A 17,110-nucleotide genomic window follows, 5' to 3' on the forward strand; every position below is an offset into this window, starting at 1 on the left:
ATGAAGGTGGGCCAGGGCGGCGGAAGCACAGGGAGCAAGATTGGGATTGGCAGGAAATGAGGCTGGAAGTGAGGCCGAAACCAGAAGAGGAAAAGCTTGGATTTTATCCTTGAAATAACAGGGTACAAAAGTAACGGTTTTAAACCAGAGTCGATATGATACACTTTGCATGTTTAAAGCTCTCTCTGGTTGCTGTTCAGAACTGATTGACAAAGCAAGAGAGGAAGAAGGCGACCTATAGAGGGCAGTGATCTGGGGGTTAAGTGTCTGTGGCCAGACCAGGGGGATGGCTGTGGGTCCAGAGAGAAGTGGACGGACTCTAGATACTTAAGAAGTAGAATCACTCAGAAGTTTCCAGAAGAACTAAACTTTATTTGATGTCTGTAACAACCCCAGCAATGGGGTAGGAGTCGAAGGTATCAGTGAGGCTCAGAAATATAAACAAAAGATACGAATCCTCAACCACAGAAACAAACACATCCAGTCGCCTTTCCCCCCACAATCTCTCAGGAGAATAAACCTGAGATCAGCTAAGATGCTGAACGTTTGGGGCCACCCCACCTCACTCAGTGATGTGAACAGATTCTTTTGGAATTGGGCGCTGGAAACAACAAAACCGGGCTTCCTACAGCGCCATTGTGAGTAAATGCTGGATTCTCAAGCCAGGAAGTCGCCAGGACTGCAGCACTGACCCGATACCTTGGGAGTAGTGAGCCACCACCTGAGACAGGGAGGGAGGAGAGGAAGAGGGGGAGGGGGAGGAAGAGTTCTTCCAGCCTTTTTTGAGAAAGTGGAGTTGGTCTGAGCCTTCTGCCACCTCCCTCTGTCCTCCTCCCAGTTCCTGGGACGCTGCTGACAGCCCTCCCCGCCACCCCCAGCAGCACCCCAGGCCAGTGACTCACTCCCTGAAATGACTCCCTCTCTCCTCACTGCTGCACAACTCAGATGGATGGGTCCAGGAGGGCAGCAATCTGAGGGAACTAACACTGAGAAGCGAAAGAATTACTTAGCTCTTTATGCCTCCTGAGGAATTTTCCTTTTCAAAAGAGCTTTCTGGGTCATTTAAATGATCTCTGCCCTCTGACCCACTTCTCTGAAAGGGCCCTTTTTCCTCAGGGTTTTTACAAACTCTACTTTTGAGCCCATGGAGTCTCCTCAATTCAGTTTCTAGGGAAGGTGGTTAGTTCCACCAAAGGGTGGAAGTGGGAGAATCTTCCCAGGGGTGACCTTCAAAAAATATTTAATAACAAGTGTGGAATAAGCACCAGAGAAGAACTGCCAGCTGGAGGACCCCACGGCCTTGGGTCAGCCAGGCATAAGGAGGTCCTGGGGGCAAAGCCGCTTGGTGGAGGGGGCGCTCGGGGGAAGCAGGTATTTGCCAACGAGCACAGGAGTGTTTCTACATTTTACAGCGGGTCTGGCAACACTGGTCCCGCTGAACGCCAGTCCTTGGTCTGCTCCAACCTTGTCCGGCCTCTGATCTTCCACCGGGAATGGCAGCCGGGATATTTGTTCCCTCTGTTAGAGGAAAAGTGGCCTGAGTTGGAGATGGGTAATGAAATGGCCTCTGAGCAAAGCCAGCCGCATGGAATCCTGGGTGAACAGGATCTCAGGCCCTCAACCCACTGTGTGACCTTGCAGGGCTGAGCCGCCTGACAGTCCTTCCTCTTGCCCCTCCTTGCAGTTATTTTTGTCCAGCCCGACAGCCCTTGGCTGTGCTAGCAGTCTGGGCTCCATGAGCCGGATGCAAACCAGGCAGTACAAGTGTCTGGTGCTGAATCCCAAGAGGATTCCTCTCTGGGCGCCATCACGTGGGAATATAGCTCTCCACACTGTGCAACCAATAGGGACTACATGCCTGGAGGATGGTGACGATGTGAGAGGCAGAGAACTGGGCTCTCTGCTGGATCCTGGCTTCTGTCTGTGAGTGCCGTCCCAGGCCTGGGGGTACGGACGTCCTGTCATGGAGCCTAACTGCTGCCAGGAAACCTCCCAGCTGTGTGCAGGGAACCGTTGGTCAGCTGGAGGGTGGGTGTCTGAAGCTGGGAAGAGGGCAGGAGCAGGCCCAGCTGGGCCTCCAACCCCCAGGCTCTGGCCGTGGTAGACTGCAGGTCCATCCTGTGGTTCACTGTGATGTGGTAGGCTGAAGACAGGCGGGCAGGGGCAGACAGGGTTCTCAGGAGACCTCTTTGTGGCCCCTGCTCCATTACTGTCTCAGGAAGCGAGGCAGACACCAAGTTCTGTCCCCTTGGGCCTTGGAAGGCTTCAGCCAGTCAGTCAGTCATTGTTCCTGGTTGGGGTCTGATCTCTCTAAGGAAGCAGCAAGCCTCAGGCTATGATACCTTTTAGGTCAAATCTTTGTTCCCAGAACTGAGATTCATGACAGCTGCCCCATGCATACTGGAGTAGGAAAGGAGTCTGGGCACGGCACTTTGGGGTCTCCTGGGACTCCTCTGTCCAGGTAAGAAGCGAGACCAGCTTCTGAGATCAAAACAGCTCCAGGAGATCTGGGTGGACAGGCTTGGATGAGCAGTGAGGAGGGGAGATGGGCCAAAGGAGGAGGGGGTTTCTGTCAGAAGAAGACACCTTCATGCATGAGCCAGTCCAGGGGGCACGGCAGAAAAGGCAGTGCCACTTTCAGAGCTCCTGCAAAAGGAACTCTCCTCACTCCTGGGGGGAAAGCCAGCTCAGAAAGCCCCAACTTCTGTGATTTCGGAGACCCAGGAGCGGCAGAGCACAGCTCCTGTGGGCCTCCCGGCTGGCCCCGGGGAAGAGGGCCTGGGGGCAGGAACAGCTGTATAAGCAGGGGACCCCGTAACTCCAGAGGGGGTGGGGGAAGAAGACCGCAGGAGGGATGCCATGTGGCTGCTCCTGGCAGCCCTGTTGCTGGAGGCCATGGGCAGGGAGACAGCTGGCCTCTCCAGAGGGCGGGCCCTCCGGGTAGAAGGTGCCCCTCGACTGGGCAGCAAATTCCTCCGGGCTGGCAGGATGGTGCCAGCGGCTCTGCGCACAGGAGTGGCTCGGAGGGCTGGGATGGGGTACGCAAGAGAGGAAGTGCTGGGGAGGATGGGGCCGGGCACTCTTCCTAGGATGGCGAGCTGGCTGCTTGGGACTGACAGCCCTGGACAGCTATGGAAAAAGGACCAGGGCCAGGCAGGAAAGGCCAAGGGCCCAGTGGGCGTGGGCGAAGGCTCCATCTCGGCTGCATAGCTGTTGAGGTGGGAAAGAAGGCGAATCCGGACGGGGTCCGCACGGCTGCTGGGCCCTTCCAGGACCCCCAGGTACCTGATGACTTCAGTGAGGCACTCCCGGAAACCGATGCTCCGGAAGTCGACTGCCAGGGCTCGGGCATCAAAGAATCCTGCAAAGTGAGGCATGATGAGGGCATGCCAGCAGGGGATACCTACCAAGCCTGGAAGCAGTCTGTTTGAGTTCTAGACCCGCCTTCCCCACTCACTCCCTTGGGCATGTCCCCTCACCTCTCTGAGTCCCTGTCTCCCCACCTGTAAAGTGCGAATCATCATCCTACTGGGGTAGAGGGGGTAGGTTATGAGGATCAAATGAGTTCACTAACTCACGAAGCATTATGAAATGTAAAGTATTGTTTTCAGCACAGTTCATGACTAATACAAAGATGAAACTCTGTGATCAAGATGTCATTTAAGTAGACAGTTTCCGGATGTGCAAGGGCTGTGCACATGGAGGTGGAGAACAATCCTGCCTGCTGACACGGGCAGAGGCCGGGGGACCCCTTGGAGAAGGCAGCATAGTGGAGCAGTGAAGCCTGAGGTCCTTGGAGGCCAGCAGAGCTGGGTCCGAATCCCAGTTCTATCATTTCACTAGTTGCCTGACGGTGGACAAGTCTCTTAATCTCTCTTTGCTTTGATTTCTTTAGCTATTAGATGGACATATAACAGTACCTGCTACAGAGGATTGTGAGGGTGAAATAAAATAGCACACAGAAATGCTCAGTAAATTAAAAATTAGCTATCATTTATATTACTGGCTTGGCTCCTATAGGAATTACAGTTTGTCCCCCAGCCCAAAGGGCAGTCTGGAAAGCAGGACCCCTCTTTGGTCCTCAGCTGCTGCCATCAGGCTGGGGACCCTCTCTTTGGCTGATGTCGGTGAGGAATGATCAGGTGGACTACCCACAGGTGTATTCTCACTGCCTCCTTATCCCTGCCCTTCTCTTGACCACCTTCTGGGCAGAGACAGAACAGCCTGGGTGAGCAATGGCCTCATGACTATGGCAGCAAACATCTGGGTCATGGCTGGGGCCTCCACAGAGGGACAGCTGGGCAGGAGATGATGTCTGAAGTCAGGCCTCTTTGGCAGCAAGTATGTTGGCTCTGTAGTATACCAAGCTGTGCTGACTTCGAGTAAAACCCTACACCTTCTGTGCTCACTGTTCTTTTTTAACTAGCATTGTTGACTTCTTACTAAGCACTTAATTTGTATTGTCTTAATTTTATTAAGACAATTCTACAAAGACAATATTGTCTAAGTTATATTCGCTGTATTGTATTAATTTTCATAGAATCCTTTCATTATTCCTATTTTAGAGATGAGGAAACTGAGGCATAGAGAAGTTAAATCATTTGTCCGAGGTCATAAAGATAATTAGTAGTAGAGCCAGGATTCAAGTCCAAAGCCAGTGCTCTCAACCACAATTCTGTTTTCACATTAACCCTTAGCCAGAAGATAGGGAAGGCAGCAGCCAGCCCCGTTCACGAGGTTCTTGAGAGAACCAAATGAGATAACGTTAGTCAAAGCATTTCGAAAGTACAAAGTACGACTTTCCTTTTAATTGGATGACCACAAATGTAGTTTGAAATATCTCCCCCACGGGTTGTTTAGAGACAGAAGTTTGCACCATTGACCCTGTGTTCCTCTGGCAGAAGTTCTCAGAGCGACCACCTGCATCAGGGTCATCAGGCGAGCTTGCTAATCTTGCAAATTCCTAAACTCCAATCCACACCCACTGTCTCAGAATCTCTGGGGTGTGACCCACAACTCTGCCTGCTCACGGGTGACAGTGCTGCACACTGAGGAGCACCAGGTTGGGCCACGTAAAATGTGACCGTCCCCTCCAAAGGGAGCAAGCAGGTTAAGGTTTTAGGACTTAGGTTTTTGTGGCCGAGTCTCTGGAGCTTTCAAGGTTTTCTCTACTATGAAATCGCCAAAATACACAAAGAGGCTTCATGTAGACAAAATTTCTATTTATCCAGAGTTTAAAGCCACAGTTGCATGAGTCTGTTGTAATAGATTAGCTCCAAATAACGGAAGGAGTTACATTTGTATTTTACTACAATCCTGCTACTGATCTTCAGCGGTGGGCATGACATGTCAGCTCAGTACTGCAAATTACACTACAGCCCAGAAGGCTAGGCCAGTGGATAGGCGTGCCAGTGAACCATCTGTGGCTAAAAATCTCAGGCAGGCCCATTCCACCAGGATCCCAGTGAGAATGAGCTCATTCAGGCTAATGCTTAACGAGGCCCTGGCGGGTAAGGTCAGTAGTAATAGTCTGTTGGAGAAAACCTCCTCCAAGGTCTAGACTGGAAGGAGTAGAGTGGAGGAAAGGGTTGGAAGGAATGGAGACACTGAGGGTGGAGAAGAAGATGCTGAAAAAAGAGGACAGGCAAACTTTATAAATGTTCCACCTGCATTTACTTCAGTCTCTCTCTAGACTGTGAGCTCCATGAGGGTAGGGACCTCTTCTACTTTGCTCACCAGTGTATCCCCAGGGCCGAGCCCCAAAATACTGGCTGCATGAATGATTCCCAGGGGATCAGAGCATCAGTACCTGTCCCACCAGTGGCGTGGAGCATTTTCAAGTGATCTACCGTCATCTGCAGGACCTCAGCTTTCTCCAGCTTGGAGGAGCCCTGTGTGGAGGGGAGACAGAAGGGTGAAGTCCCCCAGCTGAACTCTGTCACTCACGCGACTCCTCACTGTCATCCCTCCGCCCCAACATGCTCAATGGGAGAGTGTTCACTCCCTGCAAAGCCTGTTCCACTTTCTAATAGCTCCGAAGATGTGAGTAGTGCAGAGGAATAAGGCGCTTTATTTATTAGTTGTATGACCCAGTGTAAGTTACTTCACCTCTCCGTGCTTCAGTTTCCTTACCTGTGCAATGGCATAATAATCCCTATCCTTCAGGGTCATTTTGAGGGTTCAATTCAATGGGTTGATGGACACAAAGCCATAACACCTGAGACACCTCAGGAAGTATAAATTTCCATTCCACTTATTCCTAGGGGGCCAGTGACAGATAGCAGTACGTGCTATCACGGCGCTTTGGGCAGCTACTACCAGTCAGTAAGAGATGCCATGAGACGTGAGCCTTATCTGCCATCCAAACAGCCTTCCCTCTAGCACGATCAGCAATGTCACATACCTGCTTCTCAAAGGCAGTGGGGACCAAGCGCCGCAATTCAGAAAGGCTGCTGTTGATGCGGTCTCGGCGCCGTTTCTCTATGATCTAAAAAAACAATGACGAGAAGTTACACAAAGGCACCTCATGAATTTCCAGCGTGCCTTGATGGACATGGACTCATATCTTCTCTCACAATATTTTTGTGAGGATGATAAATCCTCACAAAATTTATGGAGGAGGAAACCGAGGCTCAGAGAGGGGCAGTGATTTGTTTAAGGTCACACAGCAAGGATGTGCAAAACTGGGAGGAGAATTCAGATCTCTCGTCTGGGTCTGTAGCCGGGAGAATCTTCAAAATGTTTAACTCTTGGTACAGCAGGGCACCAACCAATCAGAACAGGGACACCTGCCACAGCACTGGAGTAGGCCCTGGAGGCCCCCGCTGGGCCAGTGGTACCCCTTCAGGTGCTGCGCCATGAGGTCCGAGGAGTCATAGGCATTGCCCTCTCCAGCTGCCAAGGCCCTTCATTCACATCATCTCATTCTCCCCTCACAGTACTGGTAGCAGAATGCCGCTAGCGGTGCAGAAATTATGACCCCCATTTCGTCAATAAAGAAAACGAGGGCTGGACAGAAGCGGTTTGCCTAAGGTTTTATGGTTAGTGAGTAGCAGGGCTCGTCTCTGCCAGATCCCAGGTCTCTCAGCTCCCAGTGCAGAAGCACAGCTGCATCTTGGGGGGAAACTGGGGCTGGGAGAAGATGGCAAACAAGCAGGGGCTCTTCCTTTGTCTGACCCCTCGCTCACCCCTCGGCACATAGAAAATGAAAGTTCTGGGCTCTATTAGAAGAGGAGAAAGGCTGGAATAAATAATAATGGTTAACTGTGTGTCAGGTATTGTTCTAAGTATATTAGATTAATTCACTTAATCTTCAAAACGACATTTTGAGGTACATACTATCATTATTTCAGTTACATAGTTGAAGAAACAAGGCACAGAGAGGTTAAGTGTCTTACTTAAAATCACTCCCTCTAGCTACTGGCAGAGTCAGGACTTGAACCCAGGAAGTTTAGCGTGAGGCGATGTGTCTGACCAGGGTTCTCCAGGCCAGACCCCTGGGGACCCAGAGTAAACCTCTGTTGGGCAACTCTACTGAGACACTCACCCCTCTGCGTTTCTTCCTGGCTTGCATCTGCGAAGGACTGGGGGTAGACAGCGGCCTGGCCATCTGGCTGGAAAGGAAGAGAAAAGCAAATTCTTCAGACATGGGGGATCATCTCCTTGGCCCGGAGTGACCTCGGAGGCGGGCACAGCCCCCTCCTGGGGCGGCTGTGGTCTCCCAAGCGGGGAGGAGGTGCAGGGCAGGCGTGGGAGGGGACATTCTCTCCCCTTCTCCCGGGAGTTCATTTCTCCCTGAGCCAAGTCCTCCCTTGCACTTGGTGTCCTGCCCCAGGGGCGGCTAGGGCCCCTGGGGTGGGGGTGGGTGGCCTTGGCTCTTGCCCCTGCCCTACTCCCCTCTTCACTGCGGCCAGAGGGCGGGTGTTGGGAACCGCAGCCGGCCACTCTGGCTCCTGCAAACCGATCCCCAGGCGGGGCGGGCGAGGGCACGGGCCAGCGGCGGCGGGGCTGGGCCGGCGGGTTGGGTTTCAGAGGGAGCCGCTGGGAACGAGCGTGGAAAGAGCAGATGCCGCCGCTTCCCACGGGCCCGGCGCGCCGGCCGCCCGCCCTCTGCTGGGGCTGCAGCTGCCGCCGCCTCCCACGCAGCACGGCTGGGGGCAAGGGGGAGCGGCATCTGGGTCACAGGCCCCTCTCTGACTCTCGGGACACTGTCCTGGCTTCCCCCAGAAGGCCCCACCCCGCCTCACTACAGCCTTCCCTTCGCAAGCCTGGCTAAAGGATGGATGTTTGCTCGCAGCCCAGAAGCCCCCATCACAGGAAAGAGGCTCAGCTCTCGAGGGCTTTTCCTGCCCAGACTGACCCAAATCCTCCCGGGCCCAACTGCTCGCCCTCTTAAAGGTTTCCTGCTTCAGGGGTCCTTTTGGCATGGAGGGAATTCGATGGGTTGCATCGAGGATCATTCATTTGGCCAACACAGGGGAGGTCCCATTCCGGCCCAGGTTGGACTGGATAGGTCAGCCAGGCCCCACCCTCCAGATGAGCAGCTCCCATGGGGAGGCACCATATCAACAGATAACCTTAGACAAAGGGACTCCCTTGCCATTTCAAATGGAAGATGCCACACATCTTAGGAGCCCATGAGCTTGCCTCCGCCTGACGCTTCTCCTCTTCCCCCTGGGTTCCCGTCTCAGGAACACCAACCCAGCTCCCAGTTCTGCAAGGTGGACACCTGGCCACCATCTCTGATTCTGATTCAGTCCTCACCTCACCTTGTCAAAATCTACTCATTACGTGTGTAAAATACATCCCACAACTGTCCTCATCTCCACTGCTGCTCTCAGCACCAAGACTCTATCACCTTTCATCTGGACAACTGCAAGAGTCTATTGTTTGGGTCCCTTTGCACCCCTGTCAACCTCTATGAGCAGGCAGAGTGATCATTTAAATGCAAATCTGATCTCATCGCTCTCTTAAAACTCTTTAGGGGCTTCCCAATGATTTTTGGATCAAGGCCATTATCTTTAGCTGGTCCAGCTGGCCCCTGTCACCTCCCAGACTCAACTCCCTTTTGTGCTATGTGCTCCAGCCTGTGATTGTGCTAACTTGTTCCTGTGGCTGCACACACTGTTCCCCTAGCCTAGAATTCTCTGGTCCATCCCATCTTCCCACCCCCAAGCCCCAGCTCCTTTGCCTAATAACTTACACCACCTTTCAGGGCTCAACCCAAATGTCACCTTCCTGGGGGAGCTTTTTCTGACATCCCCCTTTCCACTAGGTATCCCTTGCTCTATACTCTCCCAGCATCCTGCATTCACAGCAGTAATACGCGTTCGTTGTTTTATAGTTACAAGATTATTTGATTAATGACTATCTCTTCAACAAGTCTGTAAGCTCCATGAGGCCATGAACCATGTCAGACTCTTTTTGGTTTTGTAGCCCCTGCACTCAGCAAGTGCTTGGAACATGGCAGAGCTCATGGTTGAGCTCCCTCCTCCTGTCCTCATCTTTGGCATTACTGGGAACAGAGAGGTGGCACCATAAAATCTATGTCCTAGGCCTTTGTGGGATGGGGCGGGAGGGTCCCAGCTCCCGTGACTACCCGTTTGGCAACAGAGTTTGGGTCATTTTCATCAACTGCTCAAAGAGAAAAGACTGCAGGAGAGACCAGATCAACATCTGTCAGATTCTGCTGCTAAGCTCCTGGCTTTGTCCAGCCACATCTGGAAGAGGATACCTACATCCAAACATCTGGATGAGAAGGGCTGGTAAGAGACCAGTGAAAGCTCCTGGGAGAGATGGACCAGCAAGCTAGGTGAGGTGATCAGATGGCCAGATCCTGTGATCTCTAAGGCAGCTTGTTTACAGAGCTTCACTAGGGACAAGCCCTAAGAGCCAAGGTATACTAAGAAACCCGGCCTTTGTCCCCCCAGGCTGGACAAAGCATCTCTAGGGGTATTGGGTTATCATTGTGCACGTCACTACCTTTCAGCCTGATCCTTCCTCAGGGACCATCTGTTGAGGCTGATGCGCCCCTTTCAGGGCAAGAGGCTCTGCCATTCCTTTTTCCAGCTTCCTAGTCCCTAGTTCTTTGCAGTGTTATCCCCTCGCCCCCGCCCCACTTCCTATCTCACAGGCAAACCTCACTTCACAGTTTTCTTGGCATCGCTATGTACATTTCCCGCCTGTGAGCCTAATGAAAACCCCATTTTACAGATGAGGATGCTGAGGCTTGCAGAGCTAAGGCAGGCTGCCCAGCTTATGCAGCTGTTAAGGAGCGAAGCCAACGTAGGAATCCATGTCTTCTGGCTCCAAATTCAGCATTGTTTTCCCTCTTAATTCCTATTTCCTGTCTCTCTGAATAGCCCTCCAGTCCCCTTATCCTTAAAGCTCCCAAGAGCTCAGCCTGAGCTCACTTCCAGTCCATGATCTGGCCTTAATATTGGGAGGTGTGAGAACTTCTTGGCCAAGAGTCTGAAAATAAGGCAGATTTTCAGGGACCCAGAGAAGATAGGGCCCTGAGTGGTCCCTAGCCAGAATTCTGGGGTGGTCTCTTGAGGTGGAGGCAGTTTTCTAGGTGGTCTGACTACCAGTCCTGACCACCCTCAGCACTCATCCTCAGTTTCCCCTTGGGATTGCCCCTTTGGAGATAATCCTACTCATTTTATGTCAACCAAAGTCCCCAGTGAAGGAATCTCAGAGATCACTGAGACCAATAGTAAAATGAGGAAACTCAGAGAAGTAAAGGGATCTGTTCCAGGCCACACAGCAAATTAGAGGAAATTCCAGAACTAGAGCCAAGTCTACTGGCATTTAACCCAGTGTTCTTCCCAGTGTACCCCAAATATTCATCGTCCCATCTTGTATATCACACAGCCAGTACTTTTTGTTCTAGACAGAACATGCATATGAACTTTTCTTGTTTATTGCATAATAGCCCTGTGAGATAAGTATTATTGGGGCCATTTCACATTTAGGAAAAATAATCATTTGATAGATGGAGCAAAAGAGACACAAAGAGTTAAGAATCATGCCCAGTAAGTCCAGTTTTCAGGCTTCCGGTCTTTTCATTAGACTATGATGCCTCATGATCACATACCCTCTAACTGAATTGTGACCCCTTAGAGAACAGCATTAATTGGACATTACCTTGTGCCAAAGCAGGGAGCTATGCACTTTAGTTTCATTACCTTATTGAAGCCTTACCCTGTGAGGTAGGAATTAGCTTCCCCATTTTGTAAGGGAGAAGACTGAGGTTCAAAAAAGCCCAAGTTAATGGTGGTAAGAGTCAAACTCAGGTCCATCTGACTTCAAAGGCCACCATGTGCCTTAAATCATGTAGGAACAACCCACAGACTCTGACCCAGTGCCTCACATGTGGCAGCTGCTCATTAAATGTTTGCAGAGGGGAAGAGGAGAGGCTATATTCTCAGTTGGGCCCCAGCATGTCAGGGGGCTGGGTTCAGATAGGAGTTCTATGGGCAATTCCCACAGATGGGGCAGGATATCACCACCAGGCAGATGCCCGCAGTGACATGGAACACACTGTGCTCTTTACTCTCACGGCTCTGAGTGTGGGGGTTTGCGCCCTGTCTCTGACCCCAAGGAGGCTGGCTGCCCCAGTCCTGTGGCCCTTGCCACTGTTTATCTGGCTGTCTTTGTACATTAAGCTCTTCTTCTCTGAGAGTTCCCTGAGGGCAGAGGCTGAAGCAGGATACATCTGGGCCCCCCACGCCCAGCCCAGGGTCTGGGCCACAGCAGGCATCGTTCAGGCTCCCTGAATTGAAGTATTGATGTCTGCTGGAGGGGAGGGCCCTTTGGAGAGTGCTACAAAGAGAGGTCTATAAGTCAGCTCTGCCAGATGGCCAACTGCTTTCTCTCCTCTGATGGGATCTGCTCCTCTAAGGATTGAGACAGTCTCTAAAAATGGGCTCTGGCTGAAAGGACAAAATGCTATATAGGGAAAAAAAAAAACAGCTCACTAATCCTTCAGGCTACAGCCCAAATGTCACCACCTTCAAGAAGTCCACCCTGTCACCTCTAGTTGTAAGTGACCTCTCCTTGCTTGGGTGTCTTCACAACCCACAGTCTGTCTCTCCTTCCATCATCCATGCTGTCCGTGATCTTTGTGTGATCTGGTAGGTCACTGGCCAGGCTGGAAATTATTGAAAGATCGAAGCCAGCATTGATCAGCCTAGCTCTACTGGCATCAATTTTGTGCCTCTGAGTCATGAAGACCCAATGACATTGAATTCGAGACCCCCCTCCAGGACCACCATGTGGTGTTAGGCCCTTCCCCTGCTCCTAGCAGGCATAGACTCAGAGAATTGCTTCTCTGAAGTGCAGTTTCTGCTAAACAATTATAAAGGCTACTAAGCCACCTAGGAAATTGTATCGTATACCCCCAAACCTAATGTACAGGATCCAAGAGGAATATCTATTGCCTTATTATAAGCTATTATAAGCTATAAATAATTGAAAGCTGGTGGCGTTTTACTAGGATTTGTGATTGATCCCCTGGTCTCAGAAAAATGGAGATAACTGAAATTATGAAATGTCCTTAAAAATATCCCTAAAATGAACTGAATATCCCTTCCAATTCTATCCTAAGGAGTCAGGTTTGGATGAATCAGGAGAGTTCAGAGAGTCCTCTCTTGCCCACTTCCAGTCCTCCTTTATTTTACTGCTGAGGAAAAAGGCTCACAAAGGGAAAGCAATGGCCCAAGGTCACATGGTGAGTTGGTAGCCGATTTAGAGCTGGGACCCAGGCTTGCATACTGCCAGTCAGCCCCTGCAGCTCTTTCAGGGTTCTGGGTATCATGTGTTTCGTATCTGACATTAATTAAGCATTTGCTATGGCTAGACTCAGTGTTAAGCCCTTGGCATATGCTATCTCATTTGATTTTCCCAATATTCCCATTTGGTCGGTTCTATTAATTACACCCTTATTACAGATGTGGAACCTGAAGAATTAGGTTGTTCTCAGAACAGGAAAGCAGCCAAACTATAGATGTGCAGTTTGTTCTACAGGTTTGAAGCAGATCGTAATATGTCCCGAGAGCGAAAGACATCCATGCAGTAGAAAGAGCACTGGAATTGGAGTCTAGGCCCTTGTACTGACCACGGGCAAGTCAGCTATTATTTTCTTCAATACATAAATCTTAATTCCAAAATCTAATTTGTTCAAGGCAGGGAAGACTTTCTTCCCCTGGAAGCTCTCTGTATATTATATGAAAAGTGCACTCAAGTCCGAGTAAAATTGGGAAAGTATGGTTATTTTGCATAGTCAGCGAATTCCAGACAGGGGGTGTGGTGCCAACAGTCTATAAGGGTTTTTCCTAAGAGCTTCAGGGAAAACTCCTTGCCAATAGTCTCATCAGGGCACTTAAACAGAAAATCACAACTGGACATCAGACCTGCGAGCTGAACGCTACCTCCATCCCGAGCCCTAAAATGGCCAAGGGATGGAGGTAGCGTGTAACGGCACACACTGCACACGCCCAGCTCCCCGCCCCCCGCCCCGCGCCCCAACACACACACCTGAGGGCCGTCGCCCACACCCGCATCTCCCAAGACCGCATCGAAGACGAGTCCTCATGCTCGCTGAGCCTGTCGGCGCGCCCAGTGCCCCACCTCGGCCCTTACCTAAGCTCGCCCTCGCGGCCCACGTCGATGGGTCCGTCCGACTCGCCGTCAGAGCCGCTCGGCTCCCTGGGCCGCTTCATGGTGAGCGCAGGCTTCCAGGTCTCCGCTGTGCTGTGCTGCCTCCTAGCTAGGAAGTCGGCCCCGCCCCGGCCCCGCCCCGGCCCCGCCCCGGCCCCGCCCCGGCCCCGCCCCGGGGGCGCCGCCGCCGCCCTTTCCCAGGGCCCTTTCCTGAGCCGCAGCCCCGGGCGGCCCGGCGCCCCCTCGCCCCCGCGGTGACGCGCCGGCCGAGGCGTGGGAAGGCCCCAGGCAGTCACCGCCCCCACCGACGGCTGGGAGGTCCGGCTCAGCCGCCGCGTGCTGGGTGGCCTTGGGCAGGTGCCCTTGCAGCCACCTCCTCCCCTCCAGGGAAGCCAGGGGTCCTAGTCTGTCCCTAGTTCTCCTGGGGCGCTGCCTGTCTGTAGAGGCGCTGCTCCGCACTGCCCCAGGTTCTGCGAAGGTCGACCCCTCCAGTTTCGGTCTCCTGGGGTTCTGAGGGCGGCAGACACGTCCGGTTTGGTGAGGTTGGTGGGGGTGGCTGTGGCCTGATCCTCGACAAGAATCCCCCAGCAGTTTCTCTCATAGGGGTCCAGAGCAAATGGAATGCATGTGTGTGTTGGGGAGGAGGTAGTCAGAACTATGAGAAGTGGCTGTCATTCCCAAAAGGGTCAGCTGAAGTTGTGGCCGCACTGCCTGAGCAGGACCGGCTCTGGCCAAGGTCCCTGGAGAGACCTGACTGGGTGATGGTGGAGCAGGGGATGCCTGTGGGAATTGGTTCCCAGTTCACCAAAGGGGAGCTACCATGGGAAGCCAAGAGTGCCTGGAGGGCTCATTCTGAAGCTGTGGCACTGGCCTCAAAAGTGGGGCAGGAAGGCACCCTCGAGCTTCCCTAACAGACCCAACTGTTTACTTAGTGTGAGGCTCCTTTGGGAGGGGGACTCAGAGAAGATTCTGAGATGCATCTGCCATCCTCATGAGCCAGTACCTCAGAGGAACCCCTAAGGCTCAGAAGGAAGCAGATGGGAACATCCTGAAAGGAGACTTCATGGACAGAGAGGAGGAGATAGGAAGATGGGCTTGATGTGATGGGTCAGAGAAGTCCTTCCCTCTGACTCCCCACCAGGACCCAGAAGAAACCACCCCTTTATTTGAAGAGTGGAATTGGTCATCTGAGAATGACTGCACTTTCACCCCCACAGCAAGACCTGCTTGGGGACACTTGATTATGGCTGTGGGAAAGAATATTCCCGTGCTCTGTTCTACCCATGTCCACAGACACAACCACTTGGCCAAGTACACAAACATATACTGACACACACTGACACACAGCTGGCATGAGCGGTCACTACCTCCAGCTTCTGCTTCCCCAGGAGGTCCTGGTGGTCACCCCAGACACACGAATTTGCAGGGGAAGGGCAAAGGCTCTGTTGTGGGGTGTGTTCATATGAAATGCTCCAGGGCATCAAAATGGGGTGCACAGTTAGGTGGTCTGGAGCTCAGAAAAGAGTTCTGCACTGGGTATTTAAATGTGGAAGTCACTAGATAATAAGTTGGACTTAAAGCCATGGGAATAGATGGATTACCAAGAGAGAAAGTGTGGTGGAGATAGAGGAGTCTGACTAGTTAACATCTGGTAAGCATTATAACACCCGAAACTCTTTTGTAAGTATTAACACCTTTAATTCTTGACAACTCTATAAAGTAGTAATATTATTATCTTTCCCACTTTAAAAAAGAGGAACAGAGGTACAGAGAAGTGGAATGACTCTAGTTAAGATGGGCAGGTAGTAAATGAAAGGGCTGGAATTCAACAAGGCAATTTGGTTCCAAAGCCAAACCATTAGGCTTTATTACCTTATCTAGAATAGCTCTTAAACATTAAGCTATACTGAAGCATTTGAGATGTTGCTTTTCAGCAATTGTCGTCAATTTGGCTCCAATAAACTCTTGTAAAAATTCTCTACAGGTTTGGATGTTCTTACATTGAAAGGTGGAGGGGCAAATGGGAAGTTATTGTCTCCTGGGTACAGAATTTCAGTTGGGGAAGATGGATAGTAGTAATGATTGCATGCACTGAGAATATACTTACTAGTAGTGAATTGTACACAAAAATATGGTTGAAATATAGTTTTCATGTTATATACACTTAGCACAATTTTAAAAATCTGCTATTCGTTTTTAACTCACAAAAAACAAATACCATTAAGCTAAACTATCTAGTACTGAGCCTAAAGCTATGCCATCAATACAATAGCCTCAAGACACTTGCAGCTACTAAGCTCCTGAAGTGTGGCTGGTCTAAATTGGTGTGTGTAATAATTTTAAATGAGAATTTTAAATATATATATAAAGTAAAAGCACTGATATGTTTATATTGATTATCTGTTGAAATAATATTTCATACATCTTGGATTAAATAAAATGTATTATTAAAATTTACTGGTTTTATTTTTAGTACTTTTAATGTGAGTACTAGAAAAAATTTAATTGTGTGTGCAGCTCCCGTTCTATTTCAATTAGACAGTGCTAATCTAGTTCAGGGTTTCTTAACCTCAGCATTATTGACATTTTGGGCTGAAAAATTCTTTATCACGTGGAGCTGTTTTGTGCATTATAGAATGTTTAGCAGCATCCCTGGCCTCTACCCACTAAATGCCAGTGGTACCTGCCTAAGTTGTGACAATTAAGAATGCCTCTAGATAATACCAAACATATCCTGGGGGAGAAATCACTCGTTTAGAGAAACTCCAAGATTTAGACATAAACAGAAAAGAGAGAACTGTCAGAAGAGACTGGGAAGGAACAGCCAGGGAGGTGGAAGAGAGCAAGAAGGGATGTTTCAGGAGGCAGAAGAGTGTTTCAAGTAGTTGGTCATGGTCCTTTAAAATATCAGTCAGATCATGTCACTTCCTGCTTAGAACCACCCATAGACTTCCCCTCACATTTAGAATAAAATGCCAATGAGTAAGCAAGAGCAGAGATTTGGGGCCATGGGGTACATGAGCTATCTCAAGGAGCTATTACAGAACAAGACAGGAGGAGAACCCAGCATAGAAGCCTGGGGAACAGCCAGAGAAACTGTGAGAAGGAGGAAACTTGGGCAAGAATGGAGCACAAGAGGCCAAGGCCAGAGAGGGCCCAGAACAAGGGATTGGTCATCAGTCCAGAGACTCCAAGAGGAAGCTGTACAATTACAAGGTCACAGCGGCCTTGACATGAGTGGAAGAGGCAGAAACAGGGGGCAGATCCATGGGTCGGGAAGTGTCTGGGGGAGGAGGGAAAAGCAGGTTTGGAGAAGGGGTGGGTCAGTGTGAAAGGGCACACAGGGAGCTCCAGAGGCCCGGCAGGGCCTCAGGGGGGATTTGCTCGCTGAGAGGAGCTTAGGAGTAAGCAGAGGGAAGCCCTGAGGAACCTGGGAGTAGCAGCCAGCCTC

The 17,110-nt window shown here is 50.9% G+C and overlaps 1 protein-coding gene across 1 annotated transcript; it reads right to left on the reverse strand.

Annotated features, from left to right (window-relative positions):
* Positions 1 to 351: 351 nt before the first annotated feature.
* On the reverse strand, positions 352 to 13,751 carry HEYL (hes related family bHLH transcription factor with YRPW motif like). Its single transcript, XM_016140091.2, has 5 exons — positions 13,642 to 13,751; positions 7,547 to 7,613; positions 6,404 to 6,487; positions 5,810 to 5,891; positions 352 to 3,361 (listed from the first exon to the last, which is right to left on the reverse strand). The coding sequence occupies exons 1-5, from the start codon at positions 13,719 to 13,721 to the stop codon at positions 2,688 to 2,690; spliced, it is 987 nt and encodes a 328-aa protein (XP_015995577.2). The 5' UTR covers positions 13,722 to 13,751; the 3' UTR covers positions 352 to 2,687.
* Positions 13,752 to 17,110: the final 3,359 nt, after the last annotated feature.

This window comes from Rousettus aegyptiacus, unplaced genomic scaffold (assembly GCF_014176215.1).
Source record: "Rousettus aegyptiacus isolate mRouAeg1 unplaced genomic scaffold, mRouAeg1.p scaffold_m13_p_1, whole genome shotgun sequence".
NCBI classification, from domain to species: domain Eukaryota; kingdom Metazoa; phylum Chordata; class Mammalia; order Chiroptera; family Pteropodidae; genus Rousettus; species Rousettus aegyptiacus.

What these genes read in the sequence shown, in the direction of transcription:
- HEYL (XM_016140091.2), bottom strand. Translation starts at nt 13,721, where the DNA reads ATGAAGCGGCCCAGGGAGCCGAGCGGCTCTGACGGCGAGTCGGACGGA. An exon ending in GGCCGCGAGGGCGAGCTTAG is followed by an intron (nt 7,614 to 13,641) that starts GTAAGGGCCGAG and finishes CTTCCTTTCCAG; the next exon opens with CCAGATGGCCAGGCCGCTGT. An exon ending in CCACGCCACTGGTGGGACAG is followed by an intron (nt 3,362 to 5,809) that starts GTACTGATGCTC and finishes CTCACTTTGCAG; the next exon opens with GATTCTTTGATGCCCGAGCC.